This window comes from Oncorhynchus keta, chromosome 23, assembly GCF_023373465.1.
Source record: "Oncorhynchus keta strain PuntledgeMale-10-30-2019 chromosome 23, Oket_V2, whole genome shotgun sequence".
Lineage (NCBI taxonomy): Eukaryota > Metazoa > Chordata > Actinopteri > Salmoniformes > Salmonidae > Oncorhynchus > Oncorhynchus keta.
Window position 1 is genome coordinate 3,035,672 of NC_068443.1, and position 25,344 is coordinate 3,061,015.

The window sequence follows — 25,344 nt, forward strand, 5'->3', positions numbered from 1 at the left end:
CTGTATACTACTGTTTACTACTGTGTACTACTGTATATTACTGTATACTACTGTTTACTACTGTATACTACTGTAGTAGTATGTCATAAGGTGAATGCACCAATTTGTAAGTCGCTCTGGATAAGAGCGTCTGCTAAATGACTTATATGTTATATGTTTACTACTGTATACTACTGTGTACTACTGTATACTACTGTATACTACTGTTTACTACTGTGTACTACTGTATACTACTACTCAACACAGAATAGAAGTCTACTCACCATATGTACTGTATGAGAGAGAGAAATAATTCAATTGATATTTTCTCCCAAAAAAACTGGTAAATGACATCCTCCGTGTTTTGTTTTCCTGTAGGAAAGTCCTCGTTGACGATTCAGTTTGTGGAAGGCCAGTTTGTGGAAGGCCAGTTTGTGGAAGGCCAGTTTGTGGAAGGCCAGTTTGTGGAAGGCCAGTTTGTGGAAGGCCAGTTTGTAGAAGGCCAGTTTGTGGAAGGCCAGTTTGTGGAAGGCCAGTTTGTGGAAGGCCAGTTTGTGGAAGGCCAGTTTGTGGAAGGCCAGTTTGTAGAAGGCCAGTTTGTGGAAGGCCAGTTTGTGGAAGGCCAGTTTGTGGAAGGCCAGTTTGTAGAAGGCCAGTTTGTGGAAGGCCAGTTTGTAGAAGGCCAGTTTGTGGAAGGCCAGTTTGTAGAAGGCCAGTTTGTAGAAGGCCAGTTTGTAGAAGGCCAGTTTGTAGAAGGCCAGTTTGTAGAAGGCCAGTTTGTAGAAGGCCAGTTTGTAGAAGGCCAGTTTGTGGAAGGCCAGTTTGTAGAAGGCCAGTTTGTGGAAGGCCAGTTTGTAGAAGGCCAGTTTGTGGAAGGCCAGTTTGTAGAAGGCCAGTTTGTAGAAGGCCAGTTTGTAGAAGGCCAGTTTGTAGAAGGCCAGTTTGTGGAAGGCCAGTTTGTAGAAGGCCAGTTTGTAGAAGGCCAGTTTGTAGAAGGCCAGTTTGTAGAAGGCCAGTTTGTGGAAGGCCAGTTTGTAGAAGGCCAGTTTGTAGAAGGCCAGTTTGTAGAAGGCCAGTTTGTAGAAGGCCAGTTTGTGGAAGGCCAGTTTGTAGAAGGCCAGTTTGTGGAAGGCCAGTTTGTGGAAGGCCAGTTTGTGGAAGGCCAGTTTGTAGAAGGCCAGTTTGTGGAAGGCCAGTTTGTAGAAGGCCAGTTTGTGGAAGGCCAGTTTGTAGAAGGCCAGTTTGTAGAAGGCCAGTTTGTAGAAGGCCAGTTTGTAGAAGGCCAGTTTGTAGAAGGCCAGTTTGTGGAAGGCCAGTTTGTAGAAGGCCAGTTTGTAGAAGGCCAGTTTGTAGAAGGCCAGTTTGTAGAAGGCCAGTTTGTAGAAGGCCAGTTTGTGGAAGGCCAGTTTGTAGAAGGCCAGTTTGTGGAAGGCCAGTTTGTAGAAGGCCAGTTTGTGGAAGGCCAGTTTGTAGAAGGCCAGTTTGTGGAAGGCCAGTTTGTGGAAGGCCAGTTTGTGGAAGGCCAGTTTGTAGAAGGCCAGTTTGTAGAAGGCCAGTTTGTGGAAGGCCAGTTTGTGGAAGGCCAGTTTGTGGAAGGCCAGTTTGTAGAAGGCCAGTTTGTAGAAGGCCAGTTTGTAGAAGGCCAGTTTGTAGAAGGCCAGTTTGTAGAAGGCCAGTTTGTGGAAGGCCAGTTTGTGGAAGGCCAGTTTGTGGAAGGCCAGTTTGTGGAAGGCCAGTTTGTGGAAGGCCAGTTTGTAGAAGGCCAGTTTGTGGAAGGCCAGTTTGTGGAAGGCCAGTTTGTAGAAGGCCAGTTTGTGGAAGGCCAGTTTGTAGAAGGCCAGTTTGTGGAAGGCCAGTTTGTAGAAGGCCAGTTTGTAGAAGGCCAGTTTGTAGAAGGCCAGTTTGTGGAAGGCCAGTTTGTGGAAGGCCAGTTTGTGGAAGGCCAGTTTGTGGAAGGCAAGTTTGTGGAAGGCCAGTTTGTAGAAGGCCAGTTTGTAGAAGGCCAGTTTGTGGAAGGCCAGTTTGTGGAAGGCAAGTTTGTGGACTCCTATGATCCAACGATAGAGAACAGTAAGGGTCTTCAGAAAGCCATGTCAGATACACACAGGAATACTCTGAGACTCTGCTGTGAATCTGGTGGAGTAGTGACACAGAGTCAATTATTTATTCAAATATGATCGTTTTGGGATTTTTACCTTGCTCCCCTGAAGTGTTTCAGCTCGATCTGGTACAACTTGTGACACACACACACACACACACACACACACACACACACACACACACACACACACACACACACACACACACACACACACACACACACACACACACACACACACACACACACACACACACACACACACACACACACACACACACACACACAGACCAATCAAATTTACCAAGACAACAGGATCCAAACGTTTCAAAGTTCCCTGTATGCATGGCTACAGAAAGCACCTCCTTCTCCAGACTGCAGGCTGTCCCAGCTAACGACGAGAGGCAAAAGGCCTGCTCCGTGTTGCCCTCTAATGAGCACCTCCTCCTGACCTCACCCCACATCAACAATATCTGGCGTATTTTAGCACAAAGAAAACACACACACACACACACACACACACACACACACACACACACACACACACACACACACACACACACACACACACACACACACACACACACACACACACACACACACACACACACACACACACACACACACACACACACACACACACACACACACACACACACACACACACACACACACACACACACACACACACACACACACACACACACACACACACACACACACACACACACACACACACACACACACACACACACACACACACACACACACACACACACACACACACACACACACACACACACACACACACACACACACACACACACACACACACTCACACTCACACACACACCCATGTCTGGTTTACTATTTTTTTGTGGTGACTAAACAATTGATTTCCATTAAATATCCTATTTTCCCTAACCCCTGACCCCTAACCTTAATTATAATGCTATCCCTAAACCTAACCCCTAACAGTGGGTTTTGACTAGAGCCGGGGCCGCCTTCTCTTGACAAAGCGCCAATGCTGACCCTAACCCTGACCCTGACCCTAACCCTGACCCTACCTGCCCCTCTACACTCTAACCACTAGACTACCTGCCCCTCTACACTCTAACCACTAGACTACCTGCAACTCTACACTCTAACCACTAGTCTACCTGCCGCCCCTCCACTCTAACCACTAGACTACCTGCCCCTCTACACTCTAACCACTAGACTACCTGCCCCTCTACACTCTAACCACTAGACTACCTGCCCCTCTACACTCTAACCACTAGTCTACCTGCCGCCTCTCCACTCTAACCACTAGACTACCTGCCCCTCTACACTCTAACCACTAGACTACCTGCCCCTCTACACTCTAACCACTAGTCTACCTGCCGCCCCTCCACTCTAACCACTAGACTACCTGCCCCTCTACACTCTAACCACTAGTCTACCTGCCGCCCCTCCACTCTAACCACTAGACTACCTGCCCCTCTACACTCTAACCACTAGGCTACCTGCCGCCCCTCCACTCTAACCACTAGACTACCTGCCCCTCTACACTCTAACCACTAGGCTACCTGCCGCCCCTACACTCTAACCACTAGACTACCTGCCCCTCTACACTCTAACCATTAGACTACCTGCCCCTCTACACTCTAACCACTAGACTACCTGCCCCTCTACACTCTAACCACTAGACTACCTGCCCCTCTACACTCTAACCACTAGACTACCTGCCCCTCTACACTCTAACCACTAGACTACCTGCCCCTCTACACTCTAACCACTAGACTACCTGCCCCTCTACACTCTAACCACTAGACTACCTGCCCCTCTACACTCTAACCACTAGACTACCTGCCCCTCTACACTCTAACCACTAGTCTACCTGCCCCTCTACACTCTAACCACTAGACTACCTGCCCCTCTACACTCTAACCACTAGACTACCTGCCCCTCTACACTCTAACCACTAGACTACCTGCCCCTCTACACTCTAACCACTAGACTACCTGCCCCTCTACACTCTAACCACTAGACTACCTGCCCCTCTACACTCTAACCACTAGACTACCTGCCCCTCTACACTCTAACCACTAGACTACCTGCCCCTCTACACTCTAACCACTAGACTACCTGCCCCTCTACACTCTAACCACTAGTCTACCTGCCCCTCTACACTCTAACCACTAGACTACCTGCCCCTCTACACTCTAACCACTAGTCTACCTGCCCCTCTACACTCTAACCACTAGACTACCTGCCCCTCTACACTCTAACCACTAGGGTACCTGCCGACCCTCCACTCTAACCACTTTTTTACGACTTCACTGTCCCTTGCCGTACCCCCGACGGCAGAGACAGACCTCGGCCACTCTTCGCCCATCCTCTCTTCCTGGTCTCTGCCGTGACCCTGCGGTTATCCAGTCTCCCCAACAGCAACCTTTTCCTGGTTGCTATTTCCTCCACCGTCACTTCAAGCTCTTGTTTGCTGAACTTTGTATTGCTCTTTCCTTGGCTATCCATTTTGGGGTTTTGATGTAGCTAATCTGATGGCTACAATTTGTGACAAATATCCAAATAACCCAAATCCCATCATCCCTGTCACATAGGCTTATTGGTGTCAAGCACGTCACTAATGTCAATGACACGTAAGAAAATATGTACTGAAGTTTCTAAGAAGCTATGAATTACCAAGAACTTCAATGTGTTTTGTTAATCCGGCCCCAGCACCCCAAAAGGATAGTAAAACCAAACACTCACACACCACACCACACCACACCACACCACACACACACACGGTTCCCCTCTCTATATAATAGTAGTGAAGTGGAGTCTGATTTTCCTGGTACAGCCCTTCTCCTCCTACATCTCATTCTCCACATCCTCTTCCTCCTCCACATCTTCCTCTTCCTCCTCCACATCCTCCTCTTCCTCCTCCACATCATCCACATCCTCCTCCACATCCTCCTCCTCCTCTACATCCTCCTCCTCTACATCCTCCTCCTCTACATCCTCCTCCTCCACATCCTCATCCTCCACATCCTCCTTCTCTACATCCTCCTCCTCTACATCCTCCTCCTCTACATCCTCCTCCTCCTCCTCCACATCCTCCTCCTCCACATCCTCCTCCTCATCCTCCACATCCTCCTCCTCCACATCCTCCTGCTCCACATCCTCCTGCTCCACATCCTCCTCCTCCTTCTCCACATCCTCCTCCTCCACATCCTCCTCATCCTCCTTCTCCACATCCTCCTCCTCCACATCCTCCTCCTCCTTCTCCACATCCTCCTCCTCCACATCCTCCTCCTCCACATCCTTCTCCACATCCTCCTTCTCCACATCCTCCTCCTCCACATCCTCCTCCTCCTCATCCTCCTCCTCCACATCCTCCTGCTTCACATCCTCCTCCTCCACATCCTCCTCCTCCACATCCTCCTCCTCATCCTCCACATCCTCCTTCTCTACATCCTCCTCCTCTACATCCTCCTTCTCCACATCCTCCTGCTCCACATCCTCCTGCTCCACATCCTCCTCCTCCTTCTCCACATCCTCCTCCTCCACATCCTCCTCATCCTCCTTCTCCACATCCTCCTCCTCCTTCTCCACATCCTCCTCCTCCACATCCTCCTCCTCCTTCTCCACATCCTCCTCCTCCACATCCTCCTCCTCCACATCCTCCTTCTCCACATCCTTCTCCACATCCTCCTCCTCCACATCCTCCTCCTCCACATCCTTCTCCACATCATCCTGCTCCACATCCTCCTTCTCCACATCATCCTCCTCCACATCCTCCTTCTCCACATCCTTCTCCACATCCTCCTCCTCCACATCCTCCTCCTCCACATCCTCCTCCTCCACATCATCCTCCTCCACATCTTCCTCCTCTACATCCTCCTCCTCCACATCCTCCTCCTCCACATCCTCCTTCTCCACATCCTCCTTCTCCACATCCTCCTTCTCCACATCCTCCTCCTCCTCCTCCTCCTCCTTCTCCACATCCTCCTTCTCCACATCCTCCTTCTCCACATCCTCCTCCTTCTCCACATCCTCCTTCTCCACATCCTCCTTCTCCACATCCTCCTCCTCATCCTCCACATCCTCCTTCTCCACATCATCCTCCTCCACATCATCCTCCTCCACATCCTCCTCCTCCACATCCTCCTTCTCCACATCCTCCTTCTCCACATCCTCCTTCTCCACATCCTCCTTCTCCACATCCTCCTCCTCCACATCCTCCTTCTCCACATCCTCCTTCTCCACATCCTCCTTCTCCACATCCTCCTCCTCCACATCCTCCTCCTCCACATCCTCCTCCTCCTCCACATCCTCCTCCTCCACATCATCCTCCTCCACACCATCCTCCTCCACATCCTCCTCCTCCACATCCTCCTTCTCCACATCATCCTCCTCCACATCCTCCTTCTCCACATCCTCCTCCTCATCCTCCACATCCTCCTCCTCCACATCCTCATCCTCCACATCCTCCTTCTCCACATCCTCCTGCTTCACATCCTCCTTCTCCACATCCTCCTCCACGTCCCCCGTTCATCCGTTTGCCTGAAGTAGTAGATTCACATTCCATGTGAGTCATTTAGCAGACTCTCTTATCCAGAGCCACTACAGTAGTGAGTCATTTAGCAGACTCTCTTATCCAGATCCACTTACAGTAGTGAGTCATTTAGCAGACTCTCTTATCCAGATCCACTTACAGTATTGAGTCATTTAGCAGACTCTCTTATCCAGATCCACTTACAGTAGTGAGTCATTTAGCAGACTCTCTTATCCAGATCCACTTACAGTAGTGAGTAATTTAGCAGACTCTCTTATCCAGAGCCACTTACAGTAGTGAGTCATTTAGTAGACTCTCTTATCCAGAGCGACTACAGTAGTGAGTCATTTAGCAGACTCTCTTATCCAGAGCCACTACAGTAGTGAGTCATTTAGCAGACTCTCTTATCCAGAGCCACTACAGTAGTGAGTCATTTAGCAGACTCTCTTATCCAGATCCACTTACAGTAGTGAGTCATTTAGTAGACTCTCTTATCCAGAGCGACTACAGTAGTGAGTCATTTAGCAGACTCTCTTATCCAGATCCACTTACAGTAGTGAGTCATTTAGCAGACTCTCTTATCCAGAGCCACTACAGTAGTGAGTCATTTAGCAGACTCTCTTATCCAGAGCGACTACAGTAGTGAGTCATTTAGCAGACTCTCTTATCCAGATCCACTTACAGTAGTGAGTCATTTAGCAGACTCTCTTATCCAGATCCACTTACAGTAGTGAGTCATTTAGCAGACTCTCTTATCCAGAGCCACTACAGTAGTGAGTCATTTAGCAGACTCTCTTATCCAGAGCCACTACAGTAGTGAGTCATTTAGCAGACTCTCTTATTCAGATCCACTTACAGTAGTGAGTCATTTAGCAGACTCTCTTATCCAGATCCACTTACAGTATTGAGTCATTTAGCAGACTCTCTTATCCAGATCCACTTACAGTAGTGAGTCATTTAGCAGACTCTCTTATCCAGATCCACTTACAGTAGTGAGTCATTTAGCAGACTCTCTTATCCAGAGCCACTACAGTAGTGAGTCATTTAGCAGACTCTCTTATCCAGAGCCACTACAGTAGTGAGTCATTTAGCAGACTCTCTTATCCAGAGCCACTACAGTAGTGAGTCATTTAGCAGACTCTCTTATCCAGATCCACTTACAGTAGTGAGTCATTTAGCAGACTCTCTTATCCAGATCCACTTACAGTAGTGAGTCATTTAGCTGACTCTCTTATCCAGATCCACTACGGTAGTGAATCACTTAGCAGACTCTCTTATCTCGATCCACTACGGTAGTGAATCACTTAGCAGACTCTTATCTAGAGCCACTTACAGTAGTGAATCATTTAGCAGACTCTCTTATCTCGATCCACTACGGTAGTGAATCACTTAGCAGACTCTTATCTAGAGCCACTTACAGTAGTGAGTCATTTAGCAGACTCTCTTATCTCGATCCACTACGGTAGTGAATCACTTAGCAGACTCTTATCTAGAGCCACTTACAGTTAGTGCATTCATCTGAAGATAACTAGGTGAGACAACCACATACAGTATCACAGCCATAGTAAGTCCATGTTTCCTCATGACAATAGCCATCAGCAGCCAGAACCCTGTAGGACAAGACCGATGTTAATTCCTATGGAGACAACACTACACTTCAATTGACCGAGCAAGACTATACGACTCCTCTTTGCCCCGACACAGCAGAAGTCCCATTCCCAGCTATTGGAGCACATCTCTAGACAGTCATAGACAACTCCATCTCAACATACAAGGGGACTTTTCTTTCTCTTCTCTCTTTTTGCCGCAGCGTTTACCAAGATGATCACGATAAACGGCCAAGAATACCACCTGCAGTTGGTAGACACAGCGGGACAGGTAGTAGTTCACGCACCACAGGGATTTATTTTTGAAAAAAACATTTATACAAGACCTTACATTTCTACGTTGACTCGTGGTTGGGGGAATCTCATGATGTCGTATCACCATTAGAATTGTAGAACACAGGCTACCCACTCTAGAATGCGCCCTACCTCTAATTAGAATGCTTGCTGGGTACATTGCTTTCCTCTCTGACACTAAGGCCTAGATTCTAAGCGGTATACTAGTATGGACATTGGGACACTATGTTACAGTATGCAGGCTAAGTACTTATTTCACACATTTCTCTGTGTCTCTATCTCCTTCCTTTTCCTCTCTCTCCTCTACCCTCTCTCTCCCTCTCTGTCTTTTCCAGGATGAATACTCTATATTTCCTCAGACCTATTCCATAGATATCAATGGATACATCTTGGTCTACTCTGTCACGTCTAATAAAAGGTTAGTCATCTATTTACTCGACTGTCTTTTAATGATTTAGATTGTGCAGAATGATCTGTAGTAGGGGTGATCAACCACTGGGCAGGTTTTTACTTTAAAAAAAAAATGTTTTCTTAAGATTTGAGCTTTGTGTCTGAGGTAAAAACAAACGGAAGCATCATGATAAAATATTTGAGAGAGTTGTTGTTTAACAGTCTGAGGATGTTTTAAAGTTGTTCAGGAGATGTAACACGTACAAAAGCCCAGACAAAATGAGTGGGCATGTTTTAAAGCACTGTGCTGAACAACTGGCCGGTGTTTTTAACGGACATTTTCCAATCCTCACTCGACCAGCAACACGTTCCAGTATTGTGGGAAAACTCAATAGTTATACCCATTCCTAAAGCATCTCATCCCTCTGTGCTGAATGACTACCGCCCTGTCGCCTTGACATCCTTAGTAATGAAATGGCCTTGAGAAGCTTCTGAAAAGCCATATTCTCAGCGTCACCCAGAAGCTCCTCGACCCATTTCAGTTTGCCTATCAGCCTAGAAGAGGAGTTGATGACGCCATTCTTACCCTCCTTAACATGGTCTATAGACATCTAGAGGGGGTATTAACATGGTCTATAGACGTCTAGAGGGGGTATTAACATGGTCTATAGACATCTAGAGGGGGTATTAACATGGTCTATAGACATCTAGAGGGGGTATTAACATGGTCTATAGACATCTAGAGGGGGTATTAACATGGTCTATAGACATCTAGAGGGGGTATTAACATGGTCTATAGACATCTAGAGGGGGTATTAACATGGTCTATAGACATCTAGAGGGGTATTAACATGGTCTATAGACATCTAGAGGGGGTATTAACATGGTCTATAGACATCTAGAGGGGTATTAACATGGTCTATAGACATCTAGAGGGGTATTAACATGGTCTATAGACATCTAGAGGGGTATTAACATGGTCTATAGACATCTAGAGGGGTATTAACATGGTCTATAGACATCTAGAGGGGGTATTAACATGGTCTATAGACATCTAGAGGGGGTATTAACATGGTCTATAGACATCTCGAGGGGGTATTAACATGGTCTATAGACATCTAGAGGGGGTATTAACGTGGTCTATAGACATCTAGAGGGGGGTATTAACATGGTCTATAGACATCTAGAGGGGGGTATTAACGTGGTCTATAGACATCTAGAGGGGGTATTAACATGGTCTATAGACATCTAGAAGGGGTATTAACATGGTCTATAGACATCTAGAGGGGGTATTAACATGGTCTATAGACATCTAGAGGGGGTATTAACATGGTCTATAGACATCTAGAGGGGGTATTAACATGGTCTATAGACATCTAGAGGGGGTATTAACGTGGTCTATAGACATCTAGAGGGGGTATTAACATGGTCTATAGACATCTAGAGGGGGGTATTAACATGCTCTATAGACATCTAGAGGGGGTATTAACATGCTCTATAGACATCTAGAGGGGGTATTAACATGGTCTATAGACATCTAGAAGGGGTATTAACATGGTCTATAGACATCTAGAGGGGGTATTAACATGGTCTATAGACATCTAGAGGGGTATTAACATGGTCTATAGACATCTAGAGGGGTATTAACATGGTCTATAGACATCTAGAGGGGTATTAACGTGGTCTATAGACATCTAGAGGGGTATTAACATGGTCTATAGACATCTAGAGGGGTATTAACATGGTCTATAGACATCTAGAGGGGGTATTAACGTGGTCTATAGACATCTAGAGGGGTATTAACATGGTCTATAGACATCTAGAGGGGTATTAACATGGTCTATAGACATCTAGAAGGGGTATTAACATGGTCTATAGACATCTAGAGGGGTATTAACATGGTCTATAGACATCTAGAGGGGGTATTAACATGGTCTATAGACATCTAGAGGGGGTATTAACATGGTCTATAGACATCTAGAGGGGGTATTAACGTGGTCTATAGACATCTAGAGGGGGTATTAACATGGTCTATAGACATCTAGAGGGGGTATTAACATGGTCTATAGACATCTAGAGGGGGTATTAACATGGTCTATAGACATCTAGAGCCAAATCCCATGTCAGGGTTCTGTTTGTTGACTTTTCGTCTGCCTTCAACACAATCCAGCCCTACATTCTGGCACAGAGACTCATTCAGGACTTCTCCTTATATGGGGGGCTGGTTTTATGGCTGTTGGACTTCCTGAGCCAACGCTCACAGCGAGTCAAAATAGGTCCCCACGTGTCGGACATACGCAATACCAACACAGGCGCTCCTCAGGGATGTGTTCTGTCCCCACTCCTGTACATCTTGTACACTAATAGTTGTACTAGTTCCCATCCTGACAGACGCCTCATTATGTTCGCTGATGACACTGCCTTGATCAGCCTGTTGCATGATGACAAGGAACATCATGGCCCGTTCCTAGATGACTCTGTCCTCAATACCAACAAGACCAAAGAGATGTGCATAGACTTCAGGAAGTGTACAACACCTGCCTCTGCAACATCTATCAGAGGTCAGAACATAGATATTGTAGAGGAATATAAATACCTGTGTGTCGTCTTGGACGATAAGCTTCAGTGGAGTAAATGTACAGACCTGATCTACAAGAAGAGCCAACAGAAACTGTACTTTCTCAAAAAGCTGGGATCATTTAATGTATACTGTACTATATTGACTCTGTTTTACAAATCTTTCATTGACAGTATTTTAACTTTTTGTATTGTTTGTTACATTTACATTTAAGTCATTTAGCAGACACTCTTATCCAGAGCGACTTACAAATTGGTGCATTCACCTTATGACATCCAATGGAACAGCCACTTTACAATAGTGCATCTAAATCTTTTAAGGGGGGTGAGAAGGATTACTTTATCCTATCCTAGGTATTCCTTAAAGAGGTGGGGTTTCAGGTGTCTCCGGAAGGTGGTGATTGACTCCGCTGTCCTGGCGTCGTGGGGAGTTTGTTCCACCATTGGGGGCCAGAGCAGCGAACAGTTTTGACTGGGCTGAGCGGGAACTGTACTTCCTCAGTGGTAGGGAGGCGAGCAGGCCAGAGGTGGATGAACGCAGTGCCCTTGTTTGGGTGTAGGGCCTGATCAGAGCCTGGAGGTACTGAGGTGCCGTTCCCCTCACAGCTCCGTAGGCAAGCACCATGGTCTTGTAGCGGATGCGAGCTTCAACTGGAAGCCAGTGGAGAGAGCGGAGGAGCGGGGTGACGTGAGAGAACTTGGGAAGGTTGAACACCAGACGGGCTGCGGCGTTCTGGATGAGTTGTAGGGGTTTAATGGCACAGGCAGGGAGCCCAGCCAACAGCGAGTTGCAGTAATCCAGACGGGAGATGACAAGTGCCTGGATTAGGACCTGCGCCGCTTCCTGTGTGAGGCAGGGTCGTACTCTGCGGATGTTGTAGAGCATGAACCTACAGGAACGGGCCACCGCCTTGATGTTAGTTGAGAACGACAGGGTGTTGTCCAGGATCACGCCAAGGTTCTTAGCGCTCTGGGAGGAGGACACAATGGAGTTGTCAACCGTGATGGCGAGAACATGGAACGGGCAGTCCTTCCCCGGGAGGAAGAGCAGCTCCGTCTTGCCGAGGTTCAGCTTGAGGTGGTGATCCGTCATCCACATTGAAATGTCTGCCAGACATGCAGAGATGCGATTCGCCACCTGGTCATCAGAAGGGGGAAAGGAGAAGATTAATTGTGTGTCGTCTGCATAGCAATGATAGGAGAGACCATGTGAGGTTATGACAGAGCCCAGTGACTTGGTGTATAGCGAGAATAGGAGAGGGCCTAGAACAGAGCCCTGGGGACACCAGTGGTGAGAGCGCGTGGTGAGGAGACAGATTCTCGCCACGCCACCTGGTAGGAGCGACCTGTCAGGTAGGACGCAATCCAAGCGTGGGCCGCGCCGGAGATACCCAACTCGGAGAGGGTGGAGAGGAGGATCTGATGGTTCACAGTATCGAAGGCAGCCGATAGGTCTAGAAGGATGAGAGCAGAGGAGAGAGAGTTAGCTTTAGCAGTGCGGAGCGCCTCCGTGATACAGAGAAGAGCAGTCTCAGTTGAATGACTAGTCTTGAAACCTGACTGATTTGGATCAAGAAGGTCATTCTGAGAGAGATAGCGGGAGAGCTGGCCAAAGACGGCACGTTCAAGAGTTTTGGAGAGAAAAGAAAGAAGGGATACTGGTCTGTAGTTGATGACATCGGAGGGATCGAGTGTAGGTTTTTTCAGAAGGGGTGCAACTCTCGCTCTCTTGAAGACGGAAGGGACGTAGCCAGCGGTCAGGGATGAGTTGATGAGCGAGGTGAGGTAAGGGAGAAGGTCTCCGGAAATGGTCTGGAGAAGAGAGGAGGGGATAGGGTCAAGCGGGCAGGTTGTTGGGCGGCCGGCCGTCACAAGTCACGTTTGTTAGTTTGGCAATGCCACCATCAGCCAGAGAAATATGCTGAGAAGGATTATCACCACAGCAAGCAAGGTACTTGGAGTCAAACAGACAGGCCTGGATGAGATCTGTAATGGCAGGACCCTGCCCAAGGTACTTGGAGTCAAACAGACAGGCCTGGCTGAGATCTTTAAGGTCAGGGCCCTCCACAAGGTACTTGGATTCAAACAGACAGGCCTGGATGAGATCTTTAAGGTCAGGGCCCTCCACAAGGTACTTGGAGTCAAATAGACAGGCCTGGATGAGATCTTTAAGGTCAGGGCCCTCTGCAAGGCTCACAAAATAATTTTAGACCCAAGCCACCCCCTGTACCCAGACTTTGAACTAGTCCCCTCTGGGCGCAGGGCAGAGGGGACTAGTTAGGCACCCCTGCACCCCTCAGCAGGAAAAACACAACTAGACAATAATTTGTGCCAGGTGAGATATCTCTCCTAAATAGCTTGGGCTAATGTTCCTATCGACTCAAAACCAGCAGGCTAATGTTCCAATCGACTCAAAACCAGCAGGCTAATGTTCCAATCGACTCAAAACCAGCAGGCTAATGTTCCAATCGACTCAAAACCAGCAGGCTAATGTTCCAATCGACTCAAAACCAGCAGGCTAATGTTCCTATCCCACTCAGTAAGGCCAGCAGGCTAATGTTCCTATCAACTCAGTAAGACCAGCAGGCTAATGTTCCTATCCACTCAGTAAGGCCAGCAGGCTAATGTTCCTATCCACTCAGTAAGGCCAGCAGGCTAATGTTCCTATCCACTCAGTAAGGCCAGCAGGCTAATGTTCCTATCCACTCAGTAAGACCAGCAGGCTAATGTTCCTATCAACTCAGTAAGACCAGCAGGCTAATGTTCCTATCAACTCAGTAAGGCCAGCAGGCTAATGATTCAGCTCATCAATGTCCTGATGAACAGCTGATTCAGCTCATCAATGTCCTGATGAGCAGCTGATTCAGCTCATCAATGTCCTGATGAACAGCTGATTCAGCTCATCAATGTCCTGATGAGCAGCTGATTCAGCTCATCAATGTCCTGATGAGCAGCTGATTCAGCTCATCAATGTCCTGATGAGCAGCTGATTCAGCTCATCAATGTCCTGATGAACAGCTGATTCAGCTCATCAATGTCCTGATGAGCAGCTGATTCAGCTCATCAATGTCCTGATGAGCAGCTGATTCAGCTCATCAATGTCCTGATGAGCAGCTGATTCAGCTCATCAATGTCCTGATGAGCAGCTGATTCAGCTCATCAATGTCCTGATGAGCAGCTGATTCAGCTCATCAATGTCCTGATGAGCAGCTGATTCAGCTCATCAATGTCCTGATGAGCAGCTGATTCAGCTCATCAATGTCCTGATGAGCAGCTGATTCAGCTCATCAATGTCCTGATGAGCAGCTGATTCAGCTCATCAATGTCCTGATGAGCAGCTGATTCAGCTCATCAATGTCCTGATGAGCAGCTGATTCAGCTCATCAATGTCCTGATGAGCAGCTGAATCTGGTGTATTAGAGTAGGGCTGGAGGAGGGTTGGTACCCCTGGTCTTCTACAATGACTGGATTAACTACATCAGCACTTCCCAGACTGGGAATTTATGTATGACAGTATCTATGACAGTATCTATGACAGTATCTATGAAAGTATCTATGACAGTATGTATGACAGAATTGATGTATTATCTATGTATTACAGTATCTATGTATGACAGTATTTATGTATGACAGTATCTATGGCAGTATCTATGAAAGTATCTATGAAAGTATCTATGAAAGTATCTATGAAAGTATCTATGACAGTATGTATGACAGAATTGATGTATTATCTATGTATTACAGTATCTATGTATGACAGTATTTATGTATGACAGTATCTATGACAGTATCTATGACAGTATCTATGAAAGTATCTATGACAGTATGTATGACAGAATTGATGTATTATCTATGTATTACAGTATCTATGTATGACAGTATTTATGTATGACAGTATCTATGTATTGCAGTATCTATGACAGAATTTATGTATGACATTATGTATGACAGTATGTATGACAGTATTTATGTATTGCAGTATCTATGACAGTATGTATGACAGTATCTATGACAGTATTTATGTATTACAGTATCTATGACAGTATCTATGACAGTATGTATGACTCTATGTATGACAGTATTTATGTATTACAGTATCTATGACAGAATGTATGTATGACATTATGTATGACAGTATGTATGACAGTATTTATGTATTGCAGTATCTATGACAGTATGTATGACAGTATCTATGACAGTATTTATGTATTACAGTATCTATGACAGTATCTATGACAGTATTTATGTATGACAGTATCTATGACAATTTTTGTATGACAGTATTTATGTGTTACAGTATGTATGACAGTACCTATGACAGTATGTATCACAGTATTTATGTATTACAGTATCTATGACAGTATCTATGACAGTATGTATGACAGAATTTATATATGACAGTATGTATGACAATATTTATGTATGACAGTATCTTTAACCATATGTTTGACAGTATTAATGACAGTATCTTTGACAGTATCTATGACAGTATGTTTGACAGTATCTATGACAGTATGTTTGACAGTATTAATGACAGTATCTATAACAGTATTAATGACAGTATTAATGACAATATCTATAACAGTATGTTTGACAGTATCTATGACAGTATCTATGACAGTATGTTTGACAGTATCTATGACAGTATCTATGACAGTATATATGACAGTATTAATGACAGTATCTATGACAGTATCTATGACAGTATCTATGACAGTATGTTTGACAGTATCTATGACAGTATCTATGACAGTATGTTTGACAGTATTAATGACAGTATCTATAACAATATTAATGACAGTATTAATGACAATATCTATAACAGTATGTTTGACAGTATCTATGACAGTATGTATGACAGCATGGATGACAGAATTTATATATGACAGTATGTATGACAATATTTATGTATGACAGTATCTTTAACCATATCTATGACAGTATTAATGACAGTATCTATGACAGTATCTATAACAGTATGTTTGACAGTATCTATGACAGTATTAATGACAGTATCTATAACAGTATGTTTGACAGTATTAATGACAGTATCTATGACAGTATGTTAGACAGTATCTATGACAGTATTAATGACAGTATCTATAACAGTATTAATGACAGTATCTATAACAGTATTAATGACAGTATCTATAACAGTATTAATGACAATATCTATAACAGTATTAATGACAGTATATATCACAGTATTAATGACAGTATCTATAATAGTATGTTTGACAGTATCTATGACAGTATGTTTGACAGTATCTATAACAGTATGTTTGACAGTATGTTTGACAGTATCTATAACAGTATTAATGACAGTATCTATGACAGTATTAATGACAGTATGTTTGACAGTATCTATAACAGTATGTTTGACAGTATCTATAATAGTATGTTTGACAGTATGTTTGACAGTATCTATGACAGTATCTATAACAGTATGTTTGACAGTATCTATAACAGTATTAATGACAGTATCTATAACAGTATGTTTGACAGTATCTATAACAGTATTAATGACAGTATCTATAACAGTATGTTTGACAGTATCTATAACAGTATCTATGACAGTATCTTTGATAGTATGTTTGACAGTATCTATAACAGTATTAATGACAGTATCTATGACAGTATCTATAACAGTATGTTTGACAGTATCTATAACAGTATTAATGACAGTATCTATAACAGTATGTTTGACAGTATGGTTGACAGTATCTATGACAGTATCTATGACAGTATCTTTGACAGTATGTTTGACGGTATCTATAACAGTATTAATGACAGTATCTATAACAGTATTAATGACAGTATATATCACAGTATTAATGACAGTATCTATAATAGTATGTTTGACAGTATTAATGACAGTATCTATAACAGTATGTTTGACAGTATCTATAATAGTATGTTTGACAGTATGTTTGACAGTATCTATGACAGTATGTTTGACAGTATCTATAATAGTATGTTTGACAGTATCTATAACAGTATGTTTGACAGTATCTATAACAGTATGTTTGACAGTATGTTTGACAGTATCTATAACAGTATTAATGACAGTATCTATGACAGTATTAATGACAGTATGTTTGACAGTATCTATAACAGTATGTTTGACAGTATCTATAATAGTATGTTTGACAGTATGTTTGACAGTATCTATAACAGTATCTATGACAGTATCTATAACAGTATGTTTGACAGTATCTATGACAGTATTAATGACAGTATCTATAACAGTATGTAATATATATATATATATATATATGTTTGACAGTATCTATGACAGTATGTTTGACAGTATCTATAATAGTATGTTTGACAGTATGTTTGACAGTATCTATAACAGTATCTATGACAGTATCTATAACAGTATGTTTGACAGTATCTATAACAGTATTAATGACAGTATCTATAACAGTATGTTTGACAGTATCTATGACAGTATCTATAACAGTATTAATGACAGTATCTATAACAGTATGTTTGACAGTATCTATAAATCAAATCAAATCAAATCAAATCAAATTTTATTTGTCACATACACATGGTTAGCAGATGTTAAATGCGAGTGTTGCGAAATGCTTGTGCTTCTAGTTCCGACAATGCAGTGATAACCAACAAGTAATCTAACTAACAATTCCAAAACTACTGTCTTATACACAGTGTAAGGGGATAAGGAACATGTACATAAGGATATATGAATGAGTGATGGTACAGAGCAGCATACAGTAGATGGTATCGAGTACAGTATATACATATGAGATGAGTGTGTAGACAAAGTAAACAAAGTGGCATAGTTAAAGTGGCTAGTGATACATGTGTTACATAAGGATGCAGTCGATGATGTAGAGTACAGTATATACATATGCATATGAGATGAATAATGTAGGGTAAGTAACATTATATAAGGTAGCATTGTTTAAAGTGGCTAGTGATATATTTACATAATTCCCATCAATTCCCATTATTAAAATGGCTGGAGTTGGGTCAGTGTCAATGACAGTGTTGGCAGCAGCCACTCACTGTTAGTGGTGGCTGTTTAACAGTCTGATGGCCTTGAGATAGAAGCTGTTTTTCAGTCTCTCGGTCCCAGCTTTGATGCACCTGTACTGACCTCGCCTTCTGGATGATAGCGGGGTGAACAGGCAGTGGTTCGGGTGGTTGATGTCCTTGATGATCTTTATGGCCTTCCTGTAACAACGGGTGGTGTAGGTGTCCTGGAGGGCAGGTAGTTTGCCCCGGTGATGCGTTGTGCAGTCCTCACTACCCTCTGGAGAGCCTTACGGTTGAGGGCGGAGCAGTTGCCGTACCAGGCGGTGATACAGCCCGCCAGGATGCTCTCGATTGTGCATCTGTAGAAGTTTGTGAGTGCTTTTGGTGACAAGCCGAATTTCTTCAGCCTCCTGAGGTTGAATAGGCGCTGCTGCGCCTTCTTCACGACGCTGTCAGTGTGAGTGGACCAATTCAGTTTGTCTGTGATGTGTATGCCGAGGAACTTAAAACTAGCTACCCTCTCCACTACTGTTCCATCGATGTGGATAGGGGGGTGTTCCCTCTGCTGTTTCCTGAAGTCCACAATCATCTCCTTAGTTTTGTTGACGTTGAGTGTGAGGTTATTTTCCTGACACCACACTCCGAGGGCCCTCACCTCCTCCCTGTAGGCCGTCTCGTCGTTGTTGGTAATCAAGCCTACCACTGTTATGTCGTCCGCAAACTTGATGATTGAGTTGGAGGCGTGCGTGGCCACGCAGTCGTGGGTGAACAGGGAGTACAGGAGAGGGCTCAGAACGCACCCTTGTGGGGCCCCCGTGTTGAGGATCAGCGGGGTGGAGATGTTGTTGCCTACCCTCACCACCTGGGGGCGGCCCGTCAGGAAGTCCAGTACCCAGTTGCACAGGGCGGGGTCGAGACCCAGGGTCTCGAGCTTGATGACGAGCTTGGAGGGTACTATGGTGTTGAATGCCGAGCTGTAGTCGATGAACAGCATTCTCACATAGGTATTCCTCTTGTCCAGGTGGGTTAGGGCAGTGTGCAGTGTGGTTGAGATTGCATCGTCTGTGGACCTATTTGGGCGGTAAGCAAATTGGAGTGGGTCTAGGGTGTCAGGTAGGGTGGAGGTGATATGGTCCTTGACTAGTCTCTCAAAGCACTTCATGATGACGGAAGTGAGTGCTACGGGGCGGTAGTCGTTTAGCTCAGTTTCCTTAGCTTTCTTGGGAACAGGAACAATGGTGGCCCTCTTGAAGCATGTGGGAACAGCAGACTGGTATAGGGATTGATTGAATATGTCCGTAAACACACCGGCCAGCTGGTCTGCGCATGCTCTGAGGGCGCGGCTGGGGATGCCGTCTGGGCCTGCAGCCTTGCGAGGGTTAACACGTTTAAATGTCTTACTCACCTCGGCTGCAGTGAAGGAGAGACCGCATGTTTCCGTTGCAGGCCGTGTCAGTGGCACTGTATTGTCCTCAAAGCGGGCAAAAAAGTTATTTAGTCTGCCTGGGAGCAAGACATCCTGGTCCGTGACTGGGCTGGATTTCATCTTGTAGTCCGTGATTGACTGTAGACCCTGCCAGTATCTATAACAGTATCTATAACAGTATGTTTGACATTATCTATAATAGTATGTTTGACAGTATGTATCACAGTATTTATGTATTACAGTATCTATGACAGTATGTATGACAGTATGTATGACAGAATTTATATATGACAGTATGTATGACAATATTTATGTATGACAGTATTAATGACAGTATGTTTGACAGTATCTATAACAGTATGTTTGACAGTATCTATAACAGTATGTTTGACAGTATCTATAACAGTATGTTTGACAGTATGTTTGACAGTATCTATAACAGTATTAATGACAGTATCTATGACAGTATTAATGACAGTATGTTTGACAGTATCTATAACAGTATGTTTGACAGTATGTTTGACAGTATGTTTGACAGTATCTATAACAGTATTAATGACAGTATCTATGACAGTATTAATGACAGTATGTTTGACAGTATCTATAACAGTATGTTTGACAGTATCTATAACAGTATGTTTGACAGTATGTTTGACAGTATCTATAACAGTATTAATGACAGTATCTATAACAGTATTAATGACAGTATTAATGACAGTATGTTTGACAGTATCTATAACAGTATGTTTGACAGTATCTATAATAGTATGTTTGACAGTATGTTTGACAGTATCTATAACAGTATTAATGACAGTATCTATAACAGTATGTTTGACAGTATGGTTGACAGTATCTATAACAGTATCTATGACAGTATCTTTGACAGTATGTTTGACAGTATCTATAACAGTATTAATGACAGTATCTATAACAGTATTAATGACAGTATATATAACAGTATTAATGACAGTATATATCACAGTATTAATGACAGTATCTATAATAGTATGTTTGACAGTATGTTTGACAGTATCTATGACAGTATGTTTGACAGTATCTATGACAGTATGTTTGACAGTATCTATAACAGTATGTTTGACAGTATGTTTGACAGTATGTTTGACAGTATCTATAATAGTATGTTTGACAGTATGTTTGACAGTATCTATGACAGTATGTTTGACAGTATCTATAACAGTATGTTTGACAGTATCTATAACAGTATGTTTGACAGTATGTTTGACAGTATCTATAACAGTATTAATGACAGTATCTATGACAGTATTAATGACAGTATGTTTGACAGTATCTATAACAGTATGTTTGACAGTATCTATAATAGTATGTTTGACAGTATGTTTGACAGTATCTATAACAGTATTAATGACAGTATCTATGACAGTATCTATAACAGTATGTTTGACAGTATCTATAACAGTATTAATGACAGTATCTATAACAGTATGTTTGACAGTATGGTTGACAGTATCTATAACAGTATTAATGACAGTATCTATGACAGTATTAATGACAGTATGTTTGACAGTATCTATAACAGTATGTTTGACAGTATCTATAATAGTATGTTTGACAGTATGTTTGACAGTATCTATAACAGTATTAATGACAGTATCTATGACAGTATCTATAACAGTATGTTTGACAGTATCTATAACAGTATCTATGACAGTATCTATAACAGTATGTTTGACAGTATCTATAACAGTATTAATGACAGTATCTATAACAGTATGTTTGACAGTATCTATGACAGTATCTATAACAGTATGTTTGACAGTATGTTTGACAGTATGTTTGACAGTATCTATAACAGTATCTATAACAGTATGTTTGACATTATCTATAATAGTATGTTTGACAGTATGTATCACAGTATTTATGTATTACAGTATCTATGACAGTATCTATGACAGTATGTATGACAGTATGTTTGACAGTATCTATGACAGCATTAATGACAGTATGTTTGACAGTATCTATGACAGTATGTTTGACAGTATCTATAACAGTATCTATGACAGTATGTTTGACAGTATATATGACAGTATTAATGACAGTATCTATGAGAGTATGTTAGACAGTATCTATGACAGTATTAATGACAGTATCAATGACAGTATTAATGACAGTATCTATGACAGTATTAATGACAGTATCTATGACAGTATTAATGACAGTATCAATGACAGTATCTATGACAGTATCTATGACAGTATCTATGACAGTATGTTTGACAGTATGTTTGACAGTATCTATGACAGTATATTTGACAGTATCTATAACAGTATGTTTGACAGTATCTATGACAGTATATATGACAGTATTAATGACAGTATCTATGACAGTATCTATAACAGTATGTTTGACAGTATCTATAACAGTATCTATGACAGTATGTTTGACGGTATCTATAACAGTATTAATGACAGTATCTATAACAGTATTAATGACAGTATATATCACAGTATTAATGACAGTATCTATAATAGTATGTTTGACAGTATGTTTGACAGTATTAATGACAGTATCTATGACAGTATTAATGACAGTATCTATGACAGTATCTATGACAGTATCAATGACAGTATCTATAACAGTTTGTTCGACAGTATGTTTGACAGTATCTATAACAGTATGTTTGACAGTATCTATAACAGTATCTGTGACAGTATCTATGACAGTATTACTGACAGTATCTATGACAGTATCTATGACAGTATGTTTGACAGTATCTATGACAGTATTAATGACAGTATGTTTGACAGTATCTATGACAGTATCTTTGACAGTATCTATGACAGTATTACTGACAGTATCTATGACAGTATCTATGACAGTATGTTTGACAGTATCTATGACAGTATTAATGACAGTATGTTTGACAGTATCTATGACAGTATGTTTGACAGTATCTATAACAGTATGTTTGACAGTATCTATGACAGTATTAATGACAGTATCTATGACAGTATTAATGACAGTATCTATGACAGTATGTTTGACAGTATCTATGACAGTATTAATGAGGTCATAATGAGTGTTAATGAGTGTTAATGTGGTCCTTCTGTGGCTCAGTTGGTAGAGCATGGCGCTTGTAACGCCAGGGTAGTGGGTTCGATTCCCGGGACCACCCATACGTAGAATGTATGCACACATGACTGTAAGTCGCTTTGGATAAAAGCGTCAGCTAAATGGCATATATTATTATTATTATTATATTAATGACAGTAGCTATAACAGTATCTATAACAGTATGTTTGACAGTATCTATGACAGTATTAATGACAGTAGCTATAACAGTATCTATAACAGTATTAATGACAGTATCTATAACAGTATATGTGACAGTATCTTTGACAGTATTAATGACAGTAGCTATAACAGTATCTATAACAGTATGTGTGACAGTATTAATGACAGTAGCTATAACAGTATCTATAACAGTATGTGTGACATATTGTTTTTCTTCTCTTCCAGTTTTGAAGTAGTTCAGGTTATCCATGAAAAACTTCTGGATATGGAAAGCTCAGTGAGTATCTACTGTAATCTGACTGTATATTAACCCTCTACTGTAACCTGACTGTATATTAACCCTCTACTGTAATCTGACTGTATATTAACCCTCCACTGTAATCTGATGTATATTAACCCTCTACTGTAATCTGACTGTATATTAACCCTCTACTGTAATCTGACTGTATATTAACCCTCTACTGTAATCTGACTGTATATTAACCCTCTACTGTAATCTGACTGTATATTAACCCTCTACTGTAATCTGACTGTATATTAAGCCTCTACTGTAACCTGACTGTATATTAACCCTCTACTGTAATCTGACTGTATATTAACCCTCTACTGTAATCTGACTGTATATTAACCCTCTACTGTAATCTGACTGTATATTAACCCTCTACTGTAATCTGACTGTATATTAACCCTCTACTGTAATCTGACTGTATATTAACCCTCTACTGTAATCTGATGTATATTAACCCTCTACTGTAATCTGACTGTATATTAACCCTCTACTGTAATCTGACTGTATATTAACCCTCTACTGTAATCTGATGTATATTAACCCTCTACTGTAATCTGACTGTATATTAACCCTCTACTGTAATCTGACTGTATATTAACCCTCTACTGTAACCTGACTGTATATTAACCCTCTACTGTAATCTGACTGTATATTAACCCTCTACTGTAATCTGACTGTATATTAACCCTCTACTGTAATCTGACTGTATATTAACCCTCTACTGTAACCTGACTGTATATTAACCCTCTACTGTAATCTGACTGTATATTAACCCTCTACTGTAACCTGACTGTATATTAACCCTCTACTGTAATCTGACTGTATATTAACCCTCTACTGTAACCTGACTGTATATTAACCCTCTACTGTAATCTGACTGTATATTAACCCTCTATACTGTAATCTGACTGTATATTAACCCTCTACTGTAATCTGACTGTATATTAACCCTCTATACTGTAATCTGACTGTATATTAACCCTCTACTGCAATCTGACTGTATATTAACCCTCTACTGTAATCTGACTGTATATTAACCCTCTACTGTAACCTGACTGTATATTAACCCTCTACTGTAATCTGACTGTATATTAACCCTCTACTGTAACCTGACTGTATATTAAACCTCTACTGTAATCTGATGTATATTAACCCTCTACTGTAACCTGACTGTATATTAACCCTCTACTGTAATCTGACTGTATATTAACCCTCTACTGTAACCTGACTGTATATTAACCCTCTATACTGTAATCTGACTGTATATTAACCCTCTACTGTAATCTGACTGTATATTAACCCTCTATACTGTAATCTGACTGTATATTAACCCTCTACTGTAATCTGACTGTATATTAACTCTCTACTGTAACCTGACTGTATATTAACCCTCTACTGTAATCTGACTGTATATTAACCCTCTACTGTAATCTGATGTATATTAACCCTCTACTGTAATCTGACTGTATATTAACCCTCTACTGTAATCTGACTGTATATTAACCCTCTACTGTAATCTGACTGTATATTAACCCTCTACTGTAACCTGACTGTATATTAACCCTCTACTGTAATCTGACTGTATATTAACCCTCTACTGTAATCTGACTGTATATTAACCCTCTACTGTAATCTGACTGTATATTAACCCTCTACTGTAACCTGACTGTATATTAACCCTCTACTGTAATCTGATGTATATTAACCCTCTACTGTAACCTGACTGTATATTAACCCTCTACTGTAATCTGACTGTATATTAACCCTCTACTGTAACCTGACTGTATATTAACCCTCTACTGTAATCTGACTGTATATTAACCCTCTACTGTAACCTGACTGTATATTAACCCTCTACTGTAA

The 25,344-nt window shown here is 42.2% G+C and overlaps 1 protein-coding gene across 1 annotated transcript in view; it reads left to right on the top strand.

The window, feature by feature from the left end:
- The first annotated feature begins 326 nt into the window (after positions 1 to 326).
- Positions 327 to 25,344, top strand: part of LOC127911130 (GTP-binding protein Rheb-like) — a 33,864-nt gene continuing 8,846 nt past the window's right edge. The window contains exons 1-5 of the mRNA XM_052477391.1: positions 327 to 390; positions 2,011 to 2,049; positions 8,431 to 8,498; positions 8,857 to 8,939; positions 23,418 to 23,473. Coding sequence (XP_052333351.1) covers positions 327 to 390; positions 2,011 to 2,049; positions 8,431 to 8,498; positions 8,857 to 8,939; positions 23,418 to 23,473 — 310 coding nt within the window. The remainder of the gene's footprint in view (positions 391 to 2,010; positions 2,050 to 8,430; positions 8,499 to 8,856; positions 8,940 to 23,417; positions 23,474 to 25,344) is intronic.